The following is a 22,449-nucleotide window of genomic DNA, read 5'->3' as shown; positions in this document are numbered from 1 at the left end:
GGGAAATTACATTTTGAAATGGTTTTGCCTCCTCATTGCCAACACAAAGGTTGCTGTAACTCTTATGCAACATCTAGCAGAATAGTGCATACCCTGGCTTGGCCTGGTATGACTAAGGTGTAATATGGGAAATCACTCTCTGGTAGGATGAAAAAGAGAGAATGCTGGGATATCCCTTGAGAATCTCCTGGAGGAAAAGTGCTAGAGAAACAGAAGAGGACAAGGAGTTAGGGAAATGGTGCAAGGGAGAGGGGAAGGTTGAAGTGCCATTAATAAGTGTCCAGGAGGCAAAAGTAAAATGTGACTGGTACATAGAAAGGTAGTCCCGCAGCTCCAATTGCAACATGGATATGATATTTCCCAAAGTAGAAAATTAGGTATTGGAGGGAGGGGAAAGAGAAACGAATGCAGAAGACTCATATCCTTGCTGCCATCAAAATGTAGAGGAGATGAAACAAATACATACCATTAAAATTCCAGTGACTGATAAGTCTTAGGCTCTAGGTCAGTCAACAACATTTATTAAACATTTCATGCTAGGTAGTGTACTAAGTGCTGGGGATACAAAGAAAGACAAAAAAGAATCCCCATACTTCTTGTCCCCAAGGAAGACGTGTTTTAATGGAGAAGACATGTAAATGATTTTTGTTGCTCAGTCATTTCGGTTCTGTCCAACTCTTCATGATCCCATTTTGAGGGCATTTTCTTGGCAAAAATACTGGAGTGGCTTGCCATTTCCTTCTCCAGCTCACTTAACAATGAGGAAACTGAAGTTAACAGTTAAGTACCTTGCTCAGGGTCACAGAACTAGTATGTGTCTGACCCTGGATATAAACTCACAAAAATTAGTCTTCCTAACTCCAAGCTAGTGCTCTCTCTGTCCATTCATTGCCCTATCTACCCGCCCTATAAATGAATAGGTGCATACAAGATATAGGTATAGCTACATATCCTCTCCTCCCATCTTTTGCCCTCTCCTCCTATCAGTCTCCCTCTCTCTATCTGCCCCCCTCCCATCATTTCTGTCTGTTTCTCACTTCTCTCTCCCTCTCTCTGGCTCTCTCCTCATTTGTATCTCTCATCTGTCATATCTTTCTGTCTCTTCCCTCTGTGTATCTCTCATCTGTCATGTAGTCTGTCTCTCACTCCGTTATGTCTCTATCTCTCTCTGTCACGTCTGTCTCTTTCATCTTTCCCCTGTTATGTCTGTCTCTCTCATCTGCCCCTCTCTTTGTCATGTCTCTCTCTCATCTCCCCCTCTCTCTATCATGTCTCTGTATCTCTCTCCCCATCTCTGTCATATCTCTTCTCCCTTCCCCCTAGCCCCCACTGTTTGTATGCCTCTGTCTCTCTCATAGCTAGAAGGGGGTCTATGAAGTAAAGGCATGACCTCAGTAGCTGGGGAGGCTGGGAAAGGCCCCTGTTGAAGGAGGGATGAGTGGAGCCTTGAAGGAAGCCAGGGAAGCTGAAAGCAGGAGCTGAGGGAGCAGAACATTCCAGGGACAGTCAGCTGGCCTGTCAGAGCTATCACTGTCTGTCAGTAGAGCTCTTCTGGCTTGAGGTCAGACATTATAGGCTACAATTGGCTGCGTTCCATAGCAACCCCAGTTCCATTTGCTTCAGGGAAGGAAAAAAAAAGTCAAATGTTTCCTCCACATTCAATGTTCTGTCTCTCTTAGGAGCGCAGACTCTATGTTTCACTTCTGAATCCCTGCTACCAGGTATCCCTCCTTGGGCCAGCAGAACAAAGCCTTTTTCACTAAGTTCCCCTTTGTAATGGAGTCAGGGCTCCTCTGTCCCCCTTGTCTGATTCTTCACAAAGCGGCAAACCCTTCTAGACAAATCTCCCCTCACAGGGCTCTAGAACCTTGGATTTTTCAGAGTTGAAAGATACTCTTTTTAGCCTTTTGACCCAACTTCCTTAGCATACCAAGGGGAAAGTCAGTCTGGTAAGGGGAACCGATTCGGCTGGGCTGGCTAGAGGAAAAGGGGTTTTGAACACTAGTCTTTGGAAAACCACAGAAGCGGTCATGGGGAGAGCCAGCAGGGCTGGGGAGGGAAAGAAAAGGGACTCTTAAAGTGGTAAGAGCAATCTGCCACCTCAGCACTGGGAGGACAAGTCCTCTTGTTCTTCTGGGGAGGCAGAGGACTAAATTATATTTCATGGAGATGGGAGGGATTTCGGGACTATTTCCATTTCTCCTTTCTTGTTCCTCTAACATAAACAGTCAACAGGACGCTCTAATGTCACACACTCCCAAGTCCATTGGTCTAACATAGAAGCTGCCTATAGACAGGTTAGTGAAAATGCAATCCACACCTCCTGCAGCCCTTTGGTAGGATTTTTTCACCTCAAAGTCCTTCCTCCTTGGGGAGAACATATAGCAAGATGGGAAGGGGAAAGATACTGGCAAAGGCGGGGAGGATTCTGGATGGGAATGGAGCATTTACCTGAGAAACCATTTTCTGATAAGTCCCTGTGTCATCTGTCCCTCAGGAGTAGTCTACTATTTTTGTGCTTGTAATTAATACAGCAGGTCCTCTGAGTGGATATGGGGGGGGGGGGAGGGGGAAAAGAAGAGGGGAAAGGATGATTGTGTGTGTGTGTATGTGTGAATATTTTAAGGGGTGCAGAAGGGGATCACAAACTCTAAGCAGAAGCCAAGACCTCTTTTCTGCTACTGCTACACCCTGGCTAGCAAAAAGCTATTTAACTATTTCCCCTCCTCAGGATAGGATGACAGTGCCCTAGGGGTAAAGAGGAGGTAAAATAAATCAGCTAACTCAGACTACTCAAAAAAACTTGACACTTAAAGACATAAAGTGATTGCTAAAGATCAGATAACTAGCTATTAAGTAAAGGTGGTGATTGGTTAAGAATCTAAGGCTCTTGATTCCCTGAACACCCCCTTACTACCTTTTTGATACATACCCACTCAAACTACAGGTCTGTAATACTCATCTTCTCCCATGAACCCTCACTAATAACCAGTATTTATGTAGCTCTTTGAAATTTTTAAAGCACTTTACATATTTTATCTCACTTGATTCTCAAAAAAGTAAGAGTTTTTGCTATTTTGTTGTTGCTTTTGGAGGCATTAGGGTTAAGTGATTTGATGAAGGTCACACAGCTATTAGGTATCTGAGGCTGGATTTGGATTCAGGACTCCAGGTAAATGTTCTATTCATTGCACCATCTAGTGACTCTGTTCTATTGTTATTAAACTCCATTTTACATATGAGACTGAGGCTGAGAAAACTCAAGTGACTTTCCAAGAGTCATATAGCTAGGCAATATCTGTGGCAAGATTTGAACTCAACTTCCTGGTTCCAAGTCTAATACTCTATCCATTATACTCCAACTATGGTTTGCAACCTCACAAAGAATCCTGTAACTGAATGCAAGGGTGGTGAAATTATGATTTATTATCAGTAAATGTTTAGTTTGTATACCTATTTTATATACCAGGGATCAATTTAACATTTTCCCCCACGAGATAATTGGGATTAAGTGACTTGTTTAGGGTCACACAGCTAGTAAGTGTTGTGTCTGAGGCTAGACTTGAACTTAGGTCTTCCTGAGTTCAGAGCCAGGGTTTATCTATTGAGCCATTTAGCTGTTCCCATGTAAAAACTTTCTGGGTGAAAAGAAGTCCTGAGTAGAAAAAGTTTAAGACTCCCTGCATTATGCCAATTGTCTTAGTTCCAAATCTGATGCTCTATCGACTATATCACATTGCCTTCACCCATATATCCAACACCATGAACCAAATTCCTAAAACCCATATCTACAAATACAGCCTTAGTTCCCTTACTCATCAATTATAGGAAGGTTTGGTTTTACTTTTTTCATTTTTTAACAAAAAAAGTCAAGTTTTCCAATATTTCCCTCCAACAGGGGTACTTCAGAGCAGGTGAGCATCAGAGAAATACTGCCTGAGGACCAGCTGTGCCTCAGGTACCATTCAGATCATAGAACTAACTAGGAGGGACTCCTTTTCTTCACAAGACATATGATAGCTGGACCTAAGACAGTCCCTGCTCTAGGAACTTCACCTGTAGACTGAGGGATGGATGACCAAAGTCCTTCTTGGGAAGGCCTACAGAAGGAGAGATCCTAATACAGAATGAAGCTGTTGAGTGGAAATGAGCCTGTAAGAAGGGCAGGGATCATTCAGGAGAAGGGAACTGCCCCTGCCCTCTGTCCCCTTGGAGGGTGACTTGCTTTCTCGGGTCCAGGGAGAGCTCAGTGTGACAATCTAGTGATTCTGACTTCATGCTGGGGATGAATGCCATTTCCTCATCCATGACTCCAGGCACTTTCTGAGCTCAGCTATGCTGGGCATGGAGCCCAAGGTCTCCCTCAAGGCAACTGGGTAGCATGGTACAAGGCAAAGTGGTGATCTGCAAGCAGAGGGACTGGTTTCAATGCTGGCTCTCAGACACTCATCATTGTTTTGACTGTGGCCTCTAAAACCAGAGGGCTGAATTACGTGATCTTTCTAAGTTCAAACCTTGAGCCTGAGTCTCAATTTTAGTTCCCTCTCACCCCTTCTTAGATTTTTGAGAATGGGGGCACTTGATTCAGATTTCTGCCTCTGAATTATATCAGTAAACATGGGGGATAAAACTCTCTCTGCTATGTCCTAAAGAAATAGATGGTCTGTGAAATAAAAGTCAGGAGGCTAGCCTTCAGATTCTGAAGGAGAATACTCTATTTCTGAAGTTTTCACCATTCTTCCTCCTCTGAAGCCCTTTTATATACATCCATACTCTATTTTAGGCACCTAGGTGTCATGGTGGATAGAGCAATGGGCTTGAAATCAGAAAGACTTCAAATCTGGTCTTGAAACTGACTAGCTATGTGACCCTGGGCAAGCCACTTCACCCCATTTGCCTCAGTTTCCTCATCTGTAAAATGAGCAGGAGAAGGAAATGGCAAACCACTCCAATGGCTTTTTTGCTAGGGTCTTTGCCAATAAAATCCCAAAAGGGGTCATAAAAAATCAGATACAATTAGAAGGAATGGGCAGCAACAAAATATTCTAGTTTGCATTAAATTAATGTGTAAGCTGCGAGAAATATATAGTTGTCCTAAAATGCTAAATTTGAATTCAGGACATCTGGACTTGAATCAAAGCTCTGTGACTACATTTAAGTTACATCTCTCTATACTTCAGTTTTCTTATTTACATATGATAATATCTGACCTACTATCCCACAAGGTAGTGATAAGGAAAGAGCTTTGTAAACCTTAAAATTTTATATAATGTGAGTTAATACATATCTTTTCACACTTTGAATGGTCAAATTTCTTTGTATTCCATCACAATGGCTTCAAATATGTGGGACTTCCATAAATGAAAAGTAATTAGGACATTGAACTAGGAATAAAAAATACCTGAGCACGAATCCTGCCTTAGACACTTACTGTGTGACCTTGGATATGTTGCTTGGAAAAACAAACAAACAAAAAAACCCCAAATAAATCACTCCATGATTCAGTTTCCTCATTTATAAAATTGGGAACAGGGTTGGATTTGATGACCCTTAAGGTCCCTTCCAGTTCTAAAAGTGGGAGTTTTTTTCCTCTTCCATTTTGGCATCTTTATTTTGTGTTTATAAATTATCAAGGGGAAACAGCTTGCATTGTGTAGTTATCTGCATATACAGAATTTAATTTGTAAGTGTTCCTAAGTTAATCTCTGGATTTTTTTTTTGGTCTAAAATTATAGAGGCTCATCACCAGAAGCTATCGGGTAATAAATCTGGGGGCTATTGTAACTCAAAGATAATCTACCAGAGCAAGAGTTCTCAATCTGCTTTGTGTCATGTTCTTCTTTGACAGAATTGTAGAAGACTATGTCCCTATGGTGACATAGTAGATAGTCTGGAATCAGGAAGTTCAAATGTGATCTGAGATACTTACTGTATGATCCTGAGTAAGCCACTTAACTCTTTGCCTCAGTTTCCTTGTCTATAAAATGAACTGGAGAAGGAAATAGCAAACCACTCCAGCATTTCTGCCAAGAAAACTCCAAATGGGGTCATGCAGAGTTGGACATAACTGAAAAATGACTGAATAACATGAACCCCTTTTCAGAACAATGTTTTTAAGTGTATAAAGTAAAACACATGAGATTACAAAGTAAAATTTCAGTTATATTGAAATAAGAGTTACCAAAATATATTTTTTACACTTTCTTGGGAACTAGAAATTAAGTGGATGCCTGTGAGTTAGGGAATGGCTGAATAAATTATGGTAAATGAAGGTTAATGGAATATTGTTTTTGTATAAGAAATGATGAACAGGCTGATTTCAGAAAAGTCTGGAAAGACATACATGAATTGATGCTGAGTGAAGTGAACAGAACCAGGAAAGAATTGAACAAAGTGACTATAAGATTATGTAACAATGAACTATGATAGACTTGACTCTTCTCAGCAATTTGATGATTCAAAGCAATTCCAATGGAAAATGCCAATTGCTTCCAGAGAGAAAACTATGGAGGCTGAATGTGGATCACAGCATAGTATTTTCACCTTTCTATTCGTTTTCTCATTTTATCCCCCTTTTGGTCTGATTTTTCTTGTACAACATGGCAAATATGGAACTATGTTTAAAAGGATTGCACAAATTTAACCTACATTAGATTGCTTGCTATCTTGGGGAGGGGGAAGGTAAGGGAGAAAGGGAAAAAAATTTTAGAACACAAAGTCTTACAAAAATGAATGTTGAAAACTATCTTTACATGTATTTGAAAAAATAAAATATCATTTTAAAAAAAGAACTGACACTAGAAAAATAATAAAATAAAATAAAGTTCCTTGGAAACCAGACTAAGAACCCAAGTACTAGAATGTGAACAGGTATTAAATCTGTGTGGGTAAAAGGAATCAGGATTCTGGAATTTAGGCCTCAGAAGTCATCTAATCCAACTCATGCCTAAATGAGTCAGGATGTTCTTCTCAGACATTCCTAACAATTGCTTGAATCACCTGATCCTGAAGCTTTTAAGTGATGGGGACTACTATCTCCTACTACTATGATGGGATGTTTGTCCAGCTGAAATCTGCCTCTTTAAAGCAGATTTAACTCCCCTGACCTTGCTCCTAGTTTTGTCTTGGCGGCCAAGAGGAACAAACATTTCTTTCTACACAGAGAGCTGTCTCTCCCTTTCCCACCCAAGTTAAAGAATACATATATTATGAAATCAAGTTTTTTTTTTTCCCCTATCTTTTCAATTAGCTTCTTTTTATTTTGTGGAGGCAATGGAGGTTAAGTGGCTTGTCCAGGATCCAGTGTCTGAAGACTAGTGTCTCAAGCTGGATTTGAACTCAGGTCCTCGTGACACTAGGACTCTATTCATTGTACCAGTATCTGCCCCTTCTCAATTATAGATTCTAAAGCTCCTTAGAGCTCCTGGTCTACAGAGCTCTTATGGTGCTCAGTCTCTTATGTCAAACAACTGCTTAATGACAATAATGACAATTTGTTGTTTAGTCAGGTCTACTCTTTGCCACTCTATTTGGGGTTTTCTTAGCAAAGATGCTAGAGTGATTTGCCATTTCTTTCTCCAGTTCAAAAATTTGACAGATGAGGAAATTGAGGCAAATAAAGTCAAATAACTCAGGATAAGAGAACTAATAAATGTCTAAGCTGAAAATGAACTCAGGTCTTCCTGATTCTAAGCAGTTTCTACTCACTACACCATCCAACTGTTTTATTATAGTAATAACAGCTAGCATTTATACCAAATATCCCAAAAGTCTTAGTGAAGTTTTAGGATTCAGGAGCTTCATATAACTCCCAAGGTTGTTTCTCTAGGTACAGACTTGACTTCACCTCTTTCTCCTCCCCCTCACTAATATTTCAATAGCTTAAAACTTCATTAAGATGCAATTTGGGTCCACTCATCAAACTCTCAAGCTACTGTTCCAAGAACCAGTTCCCCAAATATCTCTTCCTTTTCTCCTCTTATCCACCCCCACCCCAGCTCAGTCTATATTCAATCTGTATATTCTCTGCATAGACAGCTTCAAGGTTTACAAAGTGATTTGCAAATATTACTTCATTTGAGCCTCACAACAAACCTAGGAAGTGTTATTATTACCTCCGTTTTACAGATGAAGATACTGAGGCTGAATGAACTTAAGTGACTTGTCCAAGGTCTCACACATCTAGTGTCTGAAACAGGATTTGAACTTGGGTCTTCCTCTATTTTTTGCCCTATGCCCTATATTACAGTATATAGCTGCCTCTCTGCTTCTATTATTCATTCCCCACTTGAAGACCCCCAAGGAAAGAGGAAATCAGATCTTTAGAGTGGAAAGAGGACAAATTCTGAAGCCATAAAATACACTCAGTTCAAATGTTGCCTCTGCTACTCACGACCTGCATTCCCTGCAGGAGTTTCAGTTTCCAAAAAAGAGATTCCACTAGATGGCCTCCAAGGTCTCCCACTTCTGGACCTACGATCCCATGTCCCGTCTTGACAAATTGGACCAAATCATTCTATGATGACCGATAGGAGGATTTGCCAACAATCAATTATTTACAAGCTAAGATACAGACACCTCAAAACTGACCCACTTCTCTCTTGTTCTGTTATTTCAGTCCTGTTTGCCCCTTTGTGACCCGCATTTGGGGTTTTAATGGCAGATACTATGGTGGCTTGCCATTTCCTTCTGCAGCTCACTTTATAGAGAGGGAAACAGAGGCAGACAGGGTTAAGTGACTTACCTAATATCACATGTAGAAAGTGTCTGAGGTCTTTCCTGACTCCAGATCAGGTACTTTCTCCACTATACCATCTAGCTGTTTTTTCTCCTAATTTACTATCACTGGCCACATGATCCTCAGAAGGTTTTAGGCTAAAGAGGACAGGTTATTCCAAGCTTCACACTGGCACTGGTAGCCAGAAATTGTTCTCCTGGTATGGTTAAAACTTTCACAACTTCTGTGTATGTCTGTGTTACAAAACATGGGAGGAAGGCCAGCCAAAGGCTTAAGAACGATGAGACTAAACCAGCAGTGGATTCAAACTAGAATTATACAATCACCAAGTACAAAAGTATATAAGGAAATTCAACTCAATGAAGGAACATGGGAAAACAGAGAGGGAAAGGTAAGGGGGCCTGACTATGAGAGACTCTGCCTTACTTTGTGAAAAGTCTTAAGTTATCAGAGTCCTGGATCTTCAATTAAAGGTGAACAACTGTCTAAAGGGGAAAGGGTGGGTTCAGTCTGGCCAGTAACAGGTGCTGGTCAGACAAAGGCTGTCTTTTGGTGCTAGTGAATTGGGTAGAGGCAAGTAGAGGCCCATTTCCAGCTGCCCCTCTTCTATCACTCATTCTCCTAAACTCAAAACAAATAGCTAAGTGCTATTTGACCAAGTCCAGCTGTTGGACCCTCCCTTGGGTATACCCAGAAAAGCCTGCCAAGGAGGGTTTCTCTTCGCCTGGGAAATCACATTTGATCACTGGAACTGCCTTTTTTCTTCCATAAACAGAGAGCAGAAGATTCCCTGGAGCTATCCTCAGACAGGAGGTTCCTGGGCAAATAATTCAAGGATCTCTGATTTCATCAGTGTGAAATCCCTACCCTGACAGAAAGGGGTTACAATTTGCATATACTGGTTTTCATGAAACTGTGGAATAATAATCAATCTCTTGGTAATGAGTTCCTTTCCCCCTGGATACCTGATGGAGCTCATATTCTGTTGACATAGCCTCCAAGAATTGAGGGAACCTCTGTGTTGAGATAAGGCACCCGGATTATACTCTTATAGAAGAATACAGACTGAATACAAACTGAGCTGGGGGAGGGGAAGAGAAGGAAGAGATATTTTGGGGAACTGTTCTGGAAACAGTAGGTTGAGAGTTTGTTGGGTGGAACTAAACTAGTTTTTGCTACCTGCTTCAGTTATTAGAAAGTTTCTTTGCTATTTTCTTCTCTCTCAAAGAGGAAAGGTCAAGTGGTCACCTGCCCCCAGGGGTCCAGAGGATACCAAACTCTCTTCTCACAGGGCTAAACTAAACCAAGGGGGAGGGGCATGGAAGGCGTGCATACATCCTTCATGAGTTCACACAGTTCCCTCAGCTATGGAAGAGAAAGGGAAAAGCCCTGTATGAGGGGGTCAGGGGAGGAGGTGGAGCTATCTGACCCTTAGTTAAGTCTTTAAAGCAGATTTAGTGCTCTTTCCGGTAACCTCTCAGTGTCAGCAGCTCATACTGTCCCACAGAGAGGAAGCAATTCTTAAAGTCCCTGGCATATTAGAGGGGTCAAAGAGCAGTGATTAAACAGATTAGGGCTAAATCAAAAGCCCCATCCTGGTGCTTCACTCCCATCCCTATAACATTGGTCCAGCTAAGGGAACACAGGCTCAGCTTGGTCCCAAGAAGCAGGAGAAATATTGAATTAGTGAAAGCTGGTAAAAATAAAAAAATCCTTCTCAGTTTCCTTTGCTGGATCCTAGGTTATATTCACTAACTGGATTTCTCCCAAGGTTATCCTGGAGAGGCTCCACCCTCTCGAGTATTTCACTTGGGGAATCTCCTCACTTCCTAAGGGTCCAATCATCATCTCCATGCAAATGTTTCTCAGAGCTATTTATCTACCTTTGCTCTCCCTCTGGGACTCCCAAACTTGCATCACCAGCTGTGTACTGGACATCTCAAACTCAACATATCCCAAAAGAATCATTTTCCCTCCGAAGTCCTCTTCTCTCCCCAGCTTCCCTATTACTCTTGTGGGAACTGCCCCCTCTACCCCCAATCCAGTAAAACAGGCTCACAACCCTGGTACTATGTCCAATCTGCTACCAAGCCTTGTTGTCCGACACATCTGGGTTCTCTGTCCCCTTCTCTCCAGTCACACAACCACCTCCTCAGTGGAGGGCCTTATCATCTCTACCTCAATTACTGTAATAATCTTTTGGTTGGTTTTTCTGCCTCAAGTCTCTCCTTACTCTGGCTTATTGTCCATTAGCTACTAGAGTAATCTTACAGATTAAAGACTTTTAAAATATCTGTATCACCCCCACAGGTTAGAGGATATGCTCAAAATATTAGAAATGCATAAATGTACTTATGAAAAACAAAAAAACAAGACAAAACTGATCTTAAAAACTTTAGGTCTGACATCTCTCTCCATTGAAAAAAGTGAAATGGCTCCCTAATACTTCTAGGATGAAATATAAAATCCTGTTAGGCTTTAAAAACCCTAAATAATCTGGCTCTTTTCCAATCTTTTCCCACTTTACTCCCCTCCACATGTTTCTCACATATAACACTTGTTCTCTCCTTCTCTTTTTTAAATAGGCTGTCTCTCATTCCTGAAATGTCTCCCTCACCTCTGCCTCCTAGTTTTCTGGCTTTCTTTCAAAGCTGCTCAAATTCTACTTTTTTTATATGGCCTTTCCTTACTTCCCATCCCAAATGCCAGTGCCTCTCATCTGGGATTGCCTTCTTATGTATCTATTAGAATATGAGCTTCCTGAGAGCAGAGACAGTGTTATTACTGACTTTCTTTGCAAGATTCTTTGACAAAATGAAGCTGTGGATTAGTATTTTAAAACTCCATTATCTCTTTTAGAGAAAAATGGGTGTTGATGATGGTGGGGAAGTATGGGGAGAGGAAAGGAATGTTGGGGGTTGTGTGATTCATGTCTTCTTGTAAAAAATGACTAACATGGAAATGTTTTACATGATTCCACATGTATAAACTATATTGGATTGCTTAGAGTCTCAGGGAGGGGAGGAAGGGATAAAATTTCAAACTCAAATTTTTTGTTAAAATGTCAAAAAATTGTTTCAACATGTAATTAGGAGAAAAATAAAATATTACATTAAAAAAGAAGTTAACAGGAAAACAGGTAGAAAAAGGGATGGGTAACACCAGCTATCTACTGGGGTATAGGTGTTGGGGATAGAACCTTAAGTTTTATTAGCCTCCCTCCCATACAGTTTTAATGCTTTCTGATTCAAATAAAAGAGGAGGGAAAGAAGAAGAGGAAGAGACTAATTATATTAATGAAAGGGAAAGAAGTCTAAAGCTTTTACTCAGTCCTATTTCCAGTAGAATGGCCATAAAGGCTTAACATCACTGCCAGATTTAGTAATTGATTACCTATAGCTCTCTTTTGACAAGTATCATATCTGAAACTCCATATGTCCACCAGGTTTAGTATCATTTCTTCACACCCAGTCTCAAAAGCAACAGCCTCTTAATTGGTCTCTCTGCCTCTAATTTCTTTCCCACTTTCACATAATAGCCAAGGTAGATTTTCTTTTAAGCACAAGGTTACTCTTTCTTCTCCTCATCCTCAATAAACTTCAGTGGCTCTCCATTGACTCTAGTATAAAATGCAAATTCCTACCTCTGTCTTTTAAATTCCTTTGAAACTTGGCCCCTTATCTATCTTTCCAGATTCATTATTTCCCTTCTATACTCTATGGTTCAGTCAAATTGGCTTCCTTGATGTTCCCAACAGGAGATGCTCTTCCATCTTCCAGTTCTATACTTTATAACCCCCAAACTTGGAATGAACTCTCTTCCTCATGTTCATTACTTAGAATCCCTTCCTTCAAGACTCAGTTCAAGCTCCATCTTCCCCATGGGGGAAAAACAATCTTTTTCTAACTCTCCCATTGCCAGTGCTCTTTCAAAACTACATTGTATTTGTTTTATTTCATTGTAGCCACCCAAGCTGTTGCTTCTCCAATAGTACCTCAAATGCAAGGAAGAACTGTATCACTATCCTCTTTGTACTCACATAGTAGGAGCTTAATAAATACTTGTAGTTTGATAATCTTATTACTGCAATGTCTTTAATTATTTGTCTTTAGACTCTCACCCAGTCCCAAGCACATAGAATAGCATACAATAGGAACTTAATACATGCTTGTTTATCACTATGACAATTGTTTGTCTTATCACTATAATGTCCTTCCTTAAAAGAGTCTTCAATTCAAGTAACCCCAAAATAGGCAAGCATCAATTCAAATGGAGATTTGGGAAAAGGGTCAAGGAAAGCAAGTTCCTTGTTCAGAAAGCTGGGAGTAGGAAAGATAATTGGAGGAGGGAGGAAGGCGTAGGACAAGAAGGAGGGTGGGAATGTTAGACTAGACTAGGTTTATAAGGGAAAGTATAGGAAAATTAGGGGGAGGCAAGACCACAATAAGTGAGAAAGGTTAGGAGATGGTGGAACCTCAAGAAGGAAGTTGGGAAAGAAAAGGGGATAAACGGGAGTACAGAGTTAGTCTAATCTCTTAAAATCAAACTACTTCCACCAAAGCAGGCCAAAAATCTGAAAGAAAATAAACTCTAAAAGACCTCCCCCTCTTATTGATTCCTACCCAGGAGTAGCTGTTTAAAACCACACTGGAAGAGGCGAGTCCTTCATATCCTCCAGGACCTCTCTACCCACCTTTTAGGGGCCCCCTAACTTCCTAAACTGATTGCAAGGAAACCCTGGGATAGAGAGGCTACCTCAGTTTCTAAAATGATTGCCTCTCAACGCCTTCGCCCCATGCTCCAGTCGCGAATTTCCAGTTTCCCATCTCAGAAGGAGTCCCAGAAGGAGAGGTGGGGAGGGAGAGGAGAGGAGAAAGGGGGAGAGTGAGGAGGGAAGCCGAGAGGAAGTAGAGGAGCAAATGGGGGAGAATCGGTATCCAGGAAAGGGAAGTAGAGGGGGGCTGAGGGGAAAAAGGCAAAGGGCTGGCTGCAGAACGGGGAAGGGACGGGGTCAGGCGCAGCCGGACGGGAGGGGAATCTTAGGCTGGAGACCTCGCCCGGGATTGCACATGGGGTGTGGGGCGGCTCACTGACCTCCTGGTAACTGGCGTCCTGGGGGTTGAAGGTGCTATCCACAGGCTGCAAGCGCAGGTTCAAGTGCGGGAAGCTATGCAGCCAGACGGCCCACCAGGGCGCGATGTAGTCCACGCGGGCGGCCGGCATTGCTGCTGCCCCTCGGCCGGTCCGTGCGTGTGTCCCGCCAGGCAGCAGAGCAGCCGCGGCAGGCGAGCCCACTGCTCGGGGCGCGCTCCCGACACCATCCCCGGCCGGCCCTCGGAGCCCTCCCTTCTCCCCCGCCCCCGAGCGCGCCCCCGGCCCCGCCTCGCCCCTCGGCTCTCCGGCGCGGCTCCGGGAGGAGGCGCCTGGGAAGGGAGGGATGGAAGGAATAAAAAGGGATCTCCGGCCGCTGGGAAGGACCGGGATCAGAGATTTAAAGCTGGATCCCCAGGTCCGCTCCCATTACTGGACACAACTGGAATCTCTGGGTTCCGATCAGATTAAGTAATTTACTCCAACTAGTTAGAACAGTGGCGTAAGACTATTACAGAGTTAGTTACAAATGAGGAAACTGAGGCACAGAGCGCTTAAATGGCTTGGACGCAGCTAGTATCTTAGGCGGGATTTGAACTCATGATTTTCTGTCTCCAGACCAGTACTAGCTAAGCCATGCTGCCTCAGGTTGACATGAGTTACTTTCCAAAGCCTTGTCATCCCCTAAAAGACAATGTGTCTACCCTCTGGGCTTCTTGCAGACATTTATCGTTACTTCCGTTCTTACTCACCATTATTTCACTCTGTTGATTATACTTATTAACTCGCCTGACCCAGAGGAGGGACTGACTACTCTTAGGCCCTGGGGTAGGGGATGAGAAGGGCCATTTAACTTATTATGAGCGTCCAGTCAATGTTAACTCACAATAATAATAATAAATATCTAGTATTTAAGTAGGGCTTTTCTCACAACCGTGTGAAGTAGGTAATGTATGGTTTATTTATCTATTTTACAGATGAAGAGACTGACTTGAAGATGAAATGATGGTCATAGTTGCATAGATATTACTCTGGCCCAGCCCTTACAGCCTTGTGTTCAAACTAAGGACTGAAATCACAATACCCTCCTTGCCCAGATAACAACAGACTTAAGGAAGTGGAGTTATCAAACAGTAAGAGAGGATATCCAGCAAACCAAGTTAATTCTGCAGAAAGCGGTTTCCCTACTTTTCATATGTAGATTGGCCTGGTACGGAGGACTTATTTACTCTTTGAGGTGAGTGGGCCATACTCCTAGAAGCTTGAGGGGCTTCTTGTTCTGGGATATTCATGTGTGTGGTGATTGGGGCACTTTGGTTTGAGCCTTAGTTCCATGAGTCAATTAAGTTTTGAAAAAGTTTTCATTAATTTTTTTAAAAGAAAAGCTTAGTTTATGAGGAATAGGTGTTACTATTGCCACAACTGCTAATCCAAGATACTTCCATATTATGAGTGATCCAACAAGGATATTAGAGTGTAAGGAACTAATAGATGAAGATCTGAGCAGGGACAAATAAGAAATGGACAACATAGAGTTTTTTTTCCCCTTTCATTCTCTGTTTGTAATGCCGAAGAAACTGAGCAAGACAAGAGATTAGAGACCAATTCAATAATTTATTAAATGGAGAGAAATACTGGGACCAATGGATCCATGGTTGATAGCAGGGCTAGACGAGACCATCTTCTCAAAGAATCTAGCCCCAAATATCGGGGCAGCAAACTTTTTATAGAATAACAAGAACAATGACATAATGGAGGTACCTAGGTGGGGATAACCTAAAGGAGGGAGGTTACTGATATTCTAAAGACATCTAAAATGGATAAACCTTTATCTTGACAAACATTAAGAAGGAATGTCTATAAAATCTCAACTCAAACATTAAGAGGGAAAGGTTATAACCTAAGGTAGAATAACTAAATAGGACCATTAGAGAAACTGGGTCACAACATTAAAAGGGAACTTTGGCATAACAAGTTCTCTTCTCTACCTCCTTCTCTCCCTTTCCCCCTCATGAATGTTAAAGGAAGATTCTTATTCAGTCATGGCTGCTGAGATTCTGCACTCTCCCCAGGTGCAGGAGTTCATGAAGAATCAGACATAACTAAACAATATTTATTAAACATTTACAGTGTATAAGACTCTGTGCTAGAGCATAACCTATATAGATGAAAAACACCAAAACCCTCACAGGTTATGCTGTAGCTTCCACTCCCTATTCCCCCATCACCAGTTGCTTCACTCCTTTCCTATTCCTCCTGGACGAAAAGCAGTACATTTAAGCCATGGCAAAGTATTGCAACTGATTCTCTCCCTTTCTCAGTTTCTTTCTATGCCTGCAGCATACTTGGGGTTGGTTTAGTTTGGTGTTTAACAGGTTGCTAATTTGTAATCTACAGATCTTCCACTCCCATTTCCCAATCACAGTTCAGTTTCCTTTTAATTAGTAACAATAATTTGCATTCATTTTTTTAAAAAATAGAACTTTAAGTTTATAATACACCTTTTTCCCAATAACACTGTGGGTTAGGCAACGCAAGATTTGTTCTGGTTCACCCAGAAAATTTCAGGGACAGGATGGAATCTTGGTCCCTTGCCCCATGGAGTAATTGAAACTGATGAGTATAGAATGAGCAGCCCGAGGACATTCAATCCTTTCTAAACCTTTGGGCCATGTGGATTGGGACCAAAGCTTAATCCTTCTCAGGATTTTTCCAATATTCTTTCCCGGGGCTGGTTAAAATAAGAATGTTTTCTCTGGTCCCTATCCTCTCTTCCCTAGTCCCCTCCCCCCTAACTGCCTACTCCCTTAGCTAGTCTAAGTTCAGAATTAACTCACTTTTTGGTCTGGGGGCAAACTATTGGCATTCAAGCCCAGGAATCAGTGGGAGAAGGGGTCAATATAACCCAAACCAAGTCTACAAAACATTTTAACAAGTCAACTAGGTGCAAGACACTGTTGTGAATACAATCAAAGAGAATTTGGTGAAATAAAAATGAAACAATGCCTGACCTCTAGGAGCTTACATTCTAAACATACAAAGTACCCTATAATTCGAAGGGGGAGAAATTGGATTAGCAGTTGGGGGCAGTGAGGTGGTAATCAAGGAAAGCTTAATTCAATTCAGGTAACATTTATTAGGGCAGCTAGGTAGCACAGTGCAAAGCTTCTTAAACTGTGGGTTTTGACCCCCTATGGAGTCTCACAATTTAAGTGAAAAGGGGGTACAAATGGAAAAAAGGTTAAGAACCTCTGGCATAGTGGATAGAGTGCTGGGCCTGGGGTCAGGAAGACTCGTCTTCAGTTCAACTCTGGCTTCAGAGACTTTAACTATATGATCCTAGGCAAGTCACTTTACCCTACTTGCCTCAGTTTCCTTATCTGTAAAATGACTTGGAGAAGGAAATGGTAAACCACTCCAGTATTTCTGCCAAGAAAACCCCAAATGAGTTCATGAAGAATCAGACATAACTAAACAATATTTATTAAACATTTACAGTGTATAAGACTCTGTGCTAGAGCATAACCTATATAGATGAAAAACACCAAAACCCATGTCCTGGAATGTAAGCTCCTTGAGAGGAGGAATTGTAAAAACATTTTTGTTTTTGTATAAGAGTTTAATATTGAATTGAAGTAGCTCAAGTTGGAATTTGAAGGTGGAGAAAGATATCTACTGAGATTTGAAGAGATTATACATATATTCCAGGAATTTTGAATATTCTTTGGGAAATAAAGAAACAGGAGAGTGCTTGGTGAATTCAGGTTTTTCTTTTTTTTTTTTTTTTTTTTTTTCCTACCAGGGAATGGCTAGGAGTCCAGTTTGGCTGGAACAGAGAGTGGGTGGAAGGGAATATAATAAAGTTGCAAAGGCGGATTGGAACCAAACTGGAGTATCTTAAATGTCAGGAAGTACTTTATTCTCAAGCCACAAAGGAGTCACAGAAAGATTTTGAACGGGGAGTCATACAGTAAGATCCCTCCTTTAGAAAAACTATTTTGATACCCAGGTGAAAGACCAGAAAGTGAAAAAATTAGAGACATGTCTGTGGTAGACTTCTTCAATATGAGATTCACACACTCTTCTCTGCCCACTCCCCAATAAAAAAAAACAAACAAAAAAAAAACAAAACAAACAAACAAAAAAAAAACTCCAAACATAGTGAACCTAATTATAGATATACTAGAATCTATCTTTGGTCCTGGGTAACATATAAAAAGATAGAAATAGAGTAGACCAACCTTGGAAGAAAAACTAGCACTTCTAAATTAAAATGGTAAATTAAAGTTTTGAGATTTTGCCCCTTCTCCCTCCCATTCTTCTTCCCCTCTCCTGTGTAGTGCACTTCAGTGAATATTAGTGACCTTTTTGATGATAAATATTCCTACCAACTGCACAGTTTTCCTTCTACTCTTTGTCATAACTATATAACTTAATTTTATGTTCTTCAATAAATCTGACTTGAGAATCCAACTAGCAAGCTGGTGGCCTTCTACTATGTCAGAGGTTCTTAACCTTTTTGGTATCATGAATCCCCTTTCAAAATAATGTTTTTAAATGCATAAAATACACAAATAGTACATAGAAAATCAATGATACTAAAATAATTTTCAAATTAAAAAAACAAAGAAGGAAAAATTGGAAGTATTTAGGAAGCTATTGCAAAAATTTTGGAGTGAGCTTAAGATAGGTGCTAACATGCTGTGATGGTAGGCGTGTAGGCAGACAGAGAAGAGATAGATTTAAAATATGGTGTAAAGACAGACCAGACAGGACTTGGCCACTAGTTCTATTAGGGAATAGGTGGTGATGGAAAAATCACAAGGTATTTGTTATCTTTTCAGGACATATTTGAAACATGATTCCAGACACTGGAATATACACTAGAAATTCACTTCAATTTACCCCACATGAAACAGTGGTAGGATTTGGGTTTGAAAGCTAAGTACCTCAGTTTGAATCCTGGGTTTGCCAGTTCCTAGCTGTGTGTTGTTGTCATGTCAAATACTTTGTGACCCTATTTGGGGTTTTCTTGGCAAAAAAAATACTAGAGTGGTTTGCCATTTCCTTCTCCAGATCATTTGACAAATAAGGAAACTGAGGCAAACAGGGTTAAGCGACTTGTCTAAGATCACACAGCTAGTAAATACCTGAAGCTGGATTTGAACTTAGGTATTCCTGACTTCAGGTCCTGTGCTCTATCTACTGTACCACCTAACTGCCCTTATTAACTGTGTGGCCTTGCACAAATGACTTAATTTCTCCAGAACTCCTCAGTTTCTTCAACTAAAAAATGAGCTGGTTTGACTAGATGACCTCTAAGACCCTTCCAGCTAGTCTATGGCTCTGTGAAAACATTCAATAAATATTTACTGTCTGTTATATGGAAGGTCCTGTGTAAGATGATACAGCATCAAAGATAAAAAATGGTTTCTTTTCAAGGTTTACATTCTACTGGAAGAATGCATTTATTCAGAGAACACATTTTTAAAGGAAGTAAAGTAGGAGAGAGTGTTAACAACTCTCCAAAAGGCTTTATCTATTAAGATCCACCTGAGTTGTGTATGGAAGGGAGCTGGAAAATCTAAAGAAGTCAGAAAGAAATACCTATATATACGGAGTAGTTACAAAGTCCTGGCTAGTAGGGCAGCTAGGTGGCTTTATACAGATCCCCCTTAATTCTAGTGTTCTACTGATTATTTCTCCCTTCAACTCCTTTCATTTTATTTAATTTTTACTTTTCTACATTAAAAAAAGCAATTTTATATAGATTATGCATGTGAAATGATGCAAAATATATTTCTATATTAGCCATATTGCAAAAGAAAAGACAAAAAACCCCAAGAAAAAATAAAGTTTAAAAAAGTATGCTTCAATCTGTATTCAAAATCCATCAGTTCTTTCTCTGGAAGTCAAGATTTTTCATCATAAGTCCCTCAGAATTGTCTTGGATACATTGATTATTTCCAATTTATCCTATTTATTCTTGTTTGGGCAGTTATTTTCATGTTACTCCCTTATCAGTCTGGGAGCTCCTTGAGAACAGGGAGTATCTTTTATCTTTCTTTGAATCCCCAGCACTTAGTGCTGTACCTGGTACATAGCAGACATTTGACAAATATTTATTGGATATTATTACTATATAATTATTAATGTATTTATTGGGAAAAAAACCACAAACAAGTTCTATTATGTTTTTATTCTCCTACCACCAATCTCCTTATCCTGTTTCTACTATGCCTATGGTAGGAGATTTAGGAAGAGGATGGGAGGTTTTATTATAACCATCATAGTGAGTATAAAGATGAAACTTGTTGATTCCATCAGATTTGGATGTGCATAGGAGCTGGGAAAGGACTAGCATGCAATTCTCTGAGAAATAAATTTTAGTTTTCTTCAGGTAAGGATGTCACTAATCATTGCCAGTCACCTCTGTATTGTGGAGAACACAATGCTTAACTGCTTAACTGCTACTGCAGAGACAGAAATTGGCTCCTGATTCTTGTTGCTTCCCCAGACTTGCTGACCGGGGGAGTATTGGCAATAATCAGACAGATTATAATTATTATAATTGTTACGCCCATTTTCTCCCTTCACCAACCATTCAATATTTATTGACTACTGGCCAGTGCTTTTGAAAGGGATTTCATCAAAGTCAACCAACTGATAGCTGATATTAAATGTCTCTGCTGTTTCTACAACACAGGCCAGGGCAGCCTTTTATAAATAAAATAATGGAATCTCAGAGTTGGTGGGGAGAGTCCTTCTATAAATCTGTCTTCCACAAAGCTGGCAAATTGATATCCCTAAAAAATATAGGTTTGACCATGTTCAAGTCAAAAATCTTTGTTTTATATCACCTCAATCTAGCACATAAAGCCTTCCACAGTTTGGCTGCTACTTACGTTTCAAGTCGTTTCCTATTTTTTTCTTCATACCCTCTTAGTCTTAACTATCATTTTTTTCCCTGCTTGTTTTTTCTTCACCTCCTTGCTTTTGCTCAGGTGGTTTTTCATGCCTACAAGGTAATTCCTCTTGACTTTTGCTTCTCAGAATCAATCAATCAAACATTTAGCAAATGTTTATTTTGCTGTTAGGTGACAGAATCGAAATATTCCTTCAAAGTATAGGTCGAATGTTACTTCCTAGAATAGTTATTTCTGGATCCCAAATTACCAGTGCGTGCACACACTCTCTCTCTCTCTCTCATTTACTTGATATATATTTTTTGGAAAGCTTTTTATTTACAAAATATATGCACAGATAATTTTTCAACATTAACCCTTGCATAGCCGTGTTGCAAATTTTCCCCTCTTACCCCCACATCCTCCCCTAGATGGTAAGCAATCTATGTTATATGTGTTAAAATATGTTAAATAATATATATGTGTATATATATAAACATTTATACAGTTATCTTGCTGCATAAGAAAAATCAAATCTAAAAGGAAAGAAAATGAGTAAGAACAAAATGCAAACGAACAACATCTAAAAGAGTAAGAATGCTATTTTGTGATCCACATTCAGTTCTCACAGTCCTCTCTGTGGGTGCAGATGGCTCTTTTCATCACAAGATCATTGGAACTGGCACGGCCATCAGAATTGATCATTTATAATCTTATTGTTTCCGTGTACAATGATCTCCTGGTTCTGCTCATTTCACTCAGCATCAGTTTTTTTAAGTCTCTCCAGGCCTCTCTGAAATCACCCTGCTGGTCATTTCTTATAGAACAATAATATTCCATAACAGTTATATACCATAACTTTTTCAGCCATTCCCCAACTAATGGACATCCACTCAGTTTCCAGGTTCTTGCCACTTCAAAAAGGGCTACTTGCCATATTCTTTATAAAACAGCTATTTCCTGATCCTAAGTTGTTAGTGCACTCTCTCTCCTCTTTCTCTCATTTATTTGTCAAGTTCTTTCATCATCCTGGCAACCTCTTTCTATTGTTCATTTGTTTCAGTCATGTCTGATTCTTTGTAAACCATTTGAGGTTTTCTTGGCAACAATATAGTAGAGGTTTGCATTGCCTTCTTTTTTTTCTTCCTTCATCTTATTTTATAGATGAGGAAAATGAGGCAAAGTTAAATGACTTGCTCAGGATCACATAGTGAGTAAGTTTCTGAAGCCAGATTTGAACTCAGAAAGATGAATCGTACTGACTGCCCAAGCAAGCTTGGTGCTTTAGCCACTATGTCACCTACCTGCCTGACCTATCTCCGAAGAACTGTCATTTGTCATTTACTCTGTAATGCAGCATTCAGAAAAATGATGAAAGCTCTTATCAGTATCATTAATATATCTGTTGAATTGAAGATTCTAGACAAAAGTATAGGACAGTTTTAAACAAAAGAAGTATATACAATAAATGCAATACCCCATGTCTCTCCAACTTCCTGTATGCTGAAGGGATGAAAAAGATGGCTGACAAAAGCACCTCAGGGTCTTCCTTCTACTTCCTCTCCCCGTATTTTTTAGAGATGTCCAGTGATTTCACTTTAATCATTCCACAACAATGATGGAGTCCTAAAATACTTACTCTATATTGGGTGTTTTAGAGATAAAAAACTAAATAAAAATAAGATATAGTTCTACTGGTGGAAGGGACATTAGAGG

At 40.3% G+C, this 22,449-nt stretch overlaps 1 protein-coding gene across 1 annotated transcript in view; it reads right to left on the bottom strand.

The window, feature by feature from the left end:
• The window catches only part of TTYH2 (tweety family member 2), an 82,207-nt gene extending 68,124 nt beyond the window's left edge, over positions 1 to 14,083 (bottom strand). The window contains exon 1 of the mRNA XM_003768550.3: positions 13,832 to 14,083. Coding sequence (XP_003768598.1) covers positions 13,832 to 13,960 — 129 coding nt within the window. The 5' untranslated portion in view covers positions 13,961 to 14,083. The remainder of the gene's footprint in view (positions 1 to 13,831) is intronic.
• Between the last annotated feature and the right edge of the window lie 8,366 nt (positions 14,084 to 22,449).

This window comes from Sarcophilus harrisii, chromosome 4 (assembly GCF_902635505.1).
Source record: "Sarcophilus harrisii chromosome 4, mSarHar1.11, whole genome shotgun sequence".
NCBI lineage: Eukaryota > Metazoa > Chordata > Mammalia > Dasyuromorphia > Dasyuridae > Sarcophilus > Sarcophilus harrisii.
This window is presented reverse-complemented; position numbering and strand designations above follow the sequence as displayed.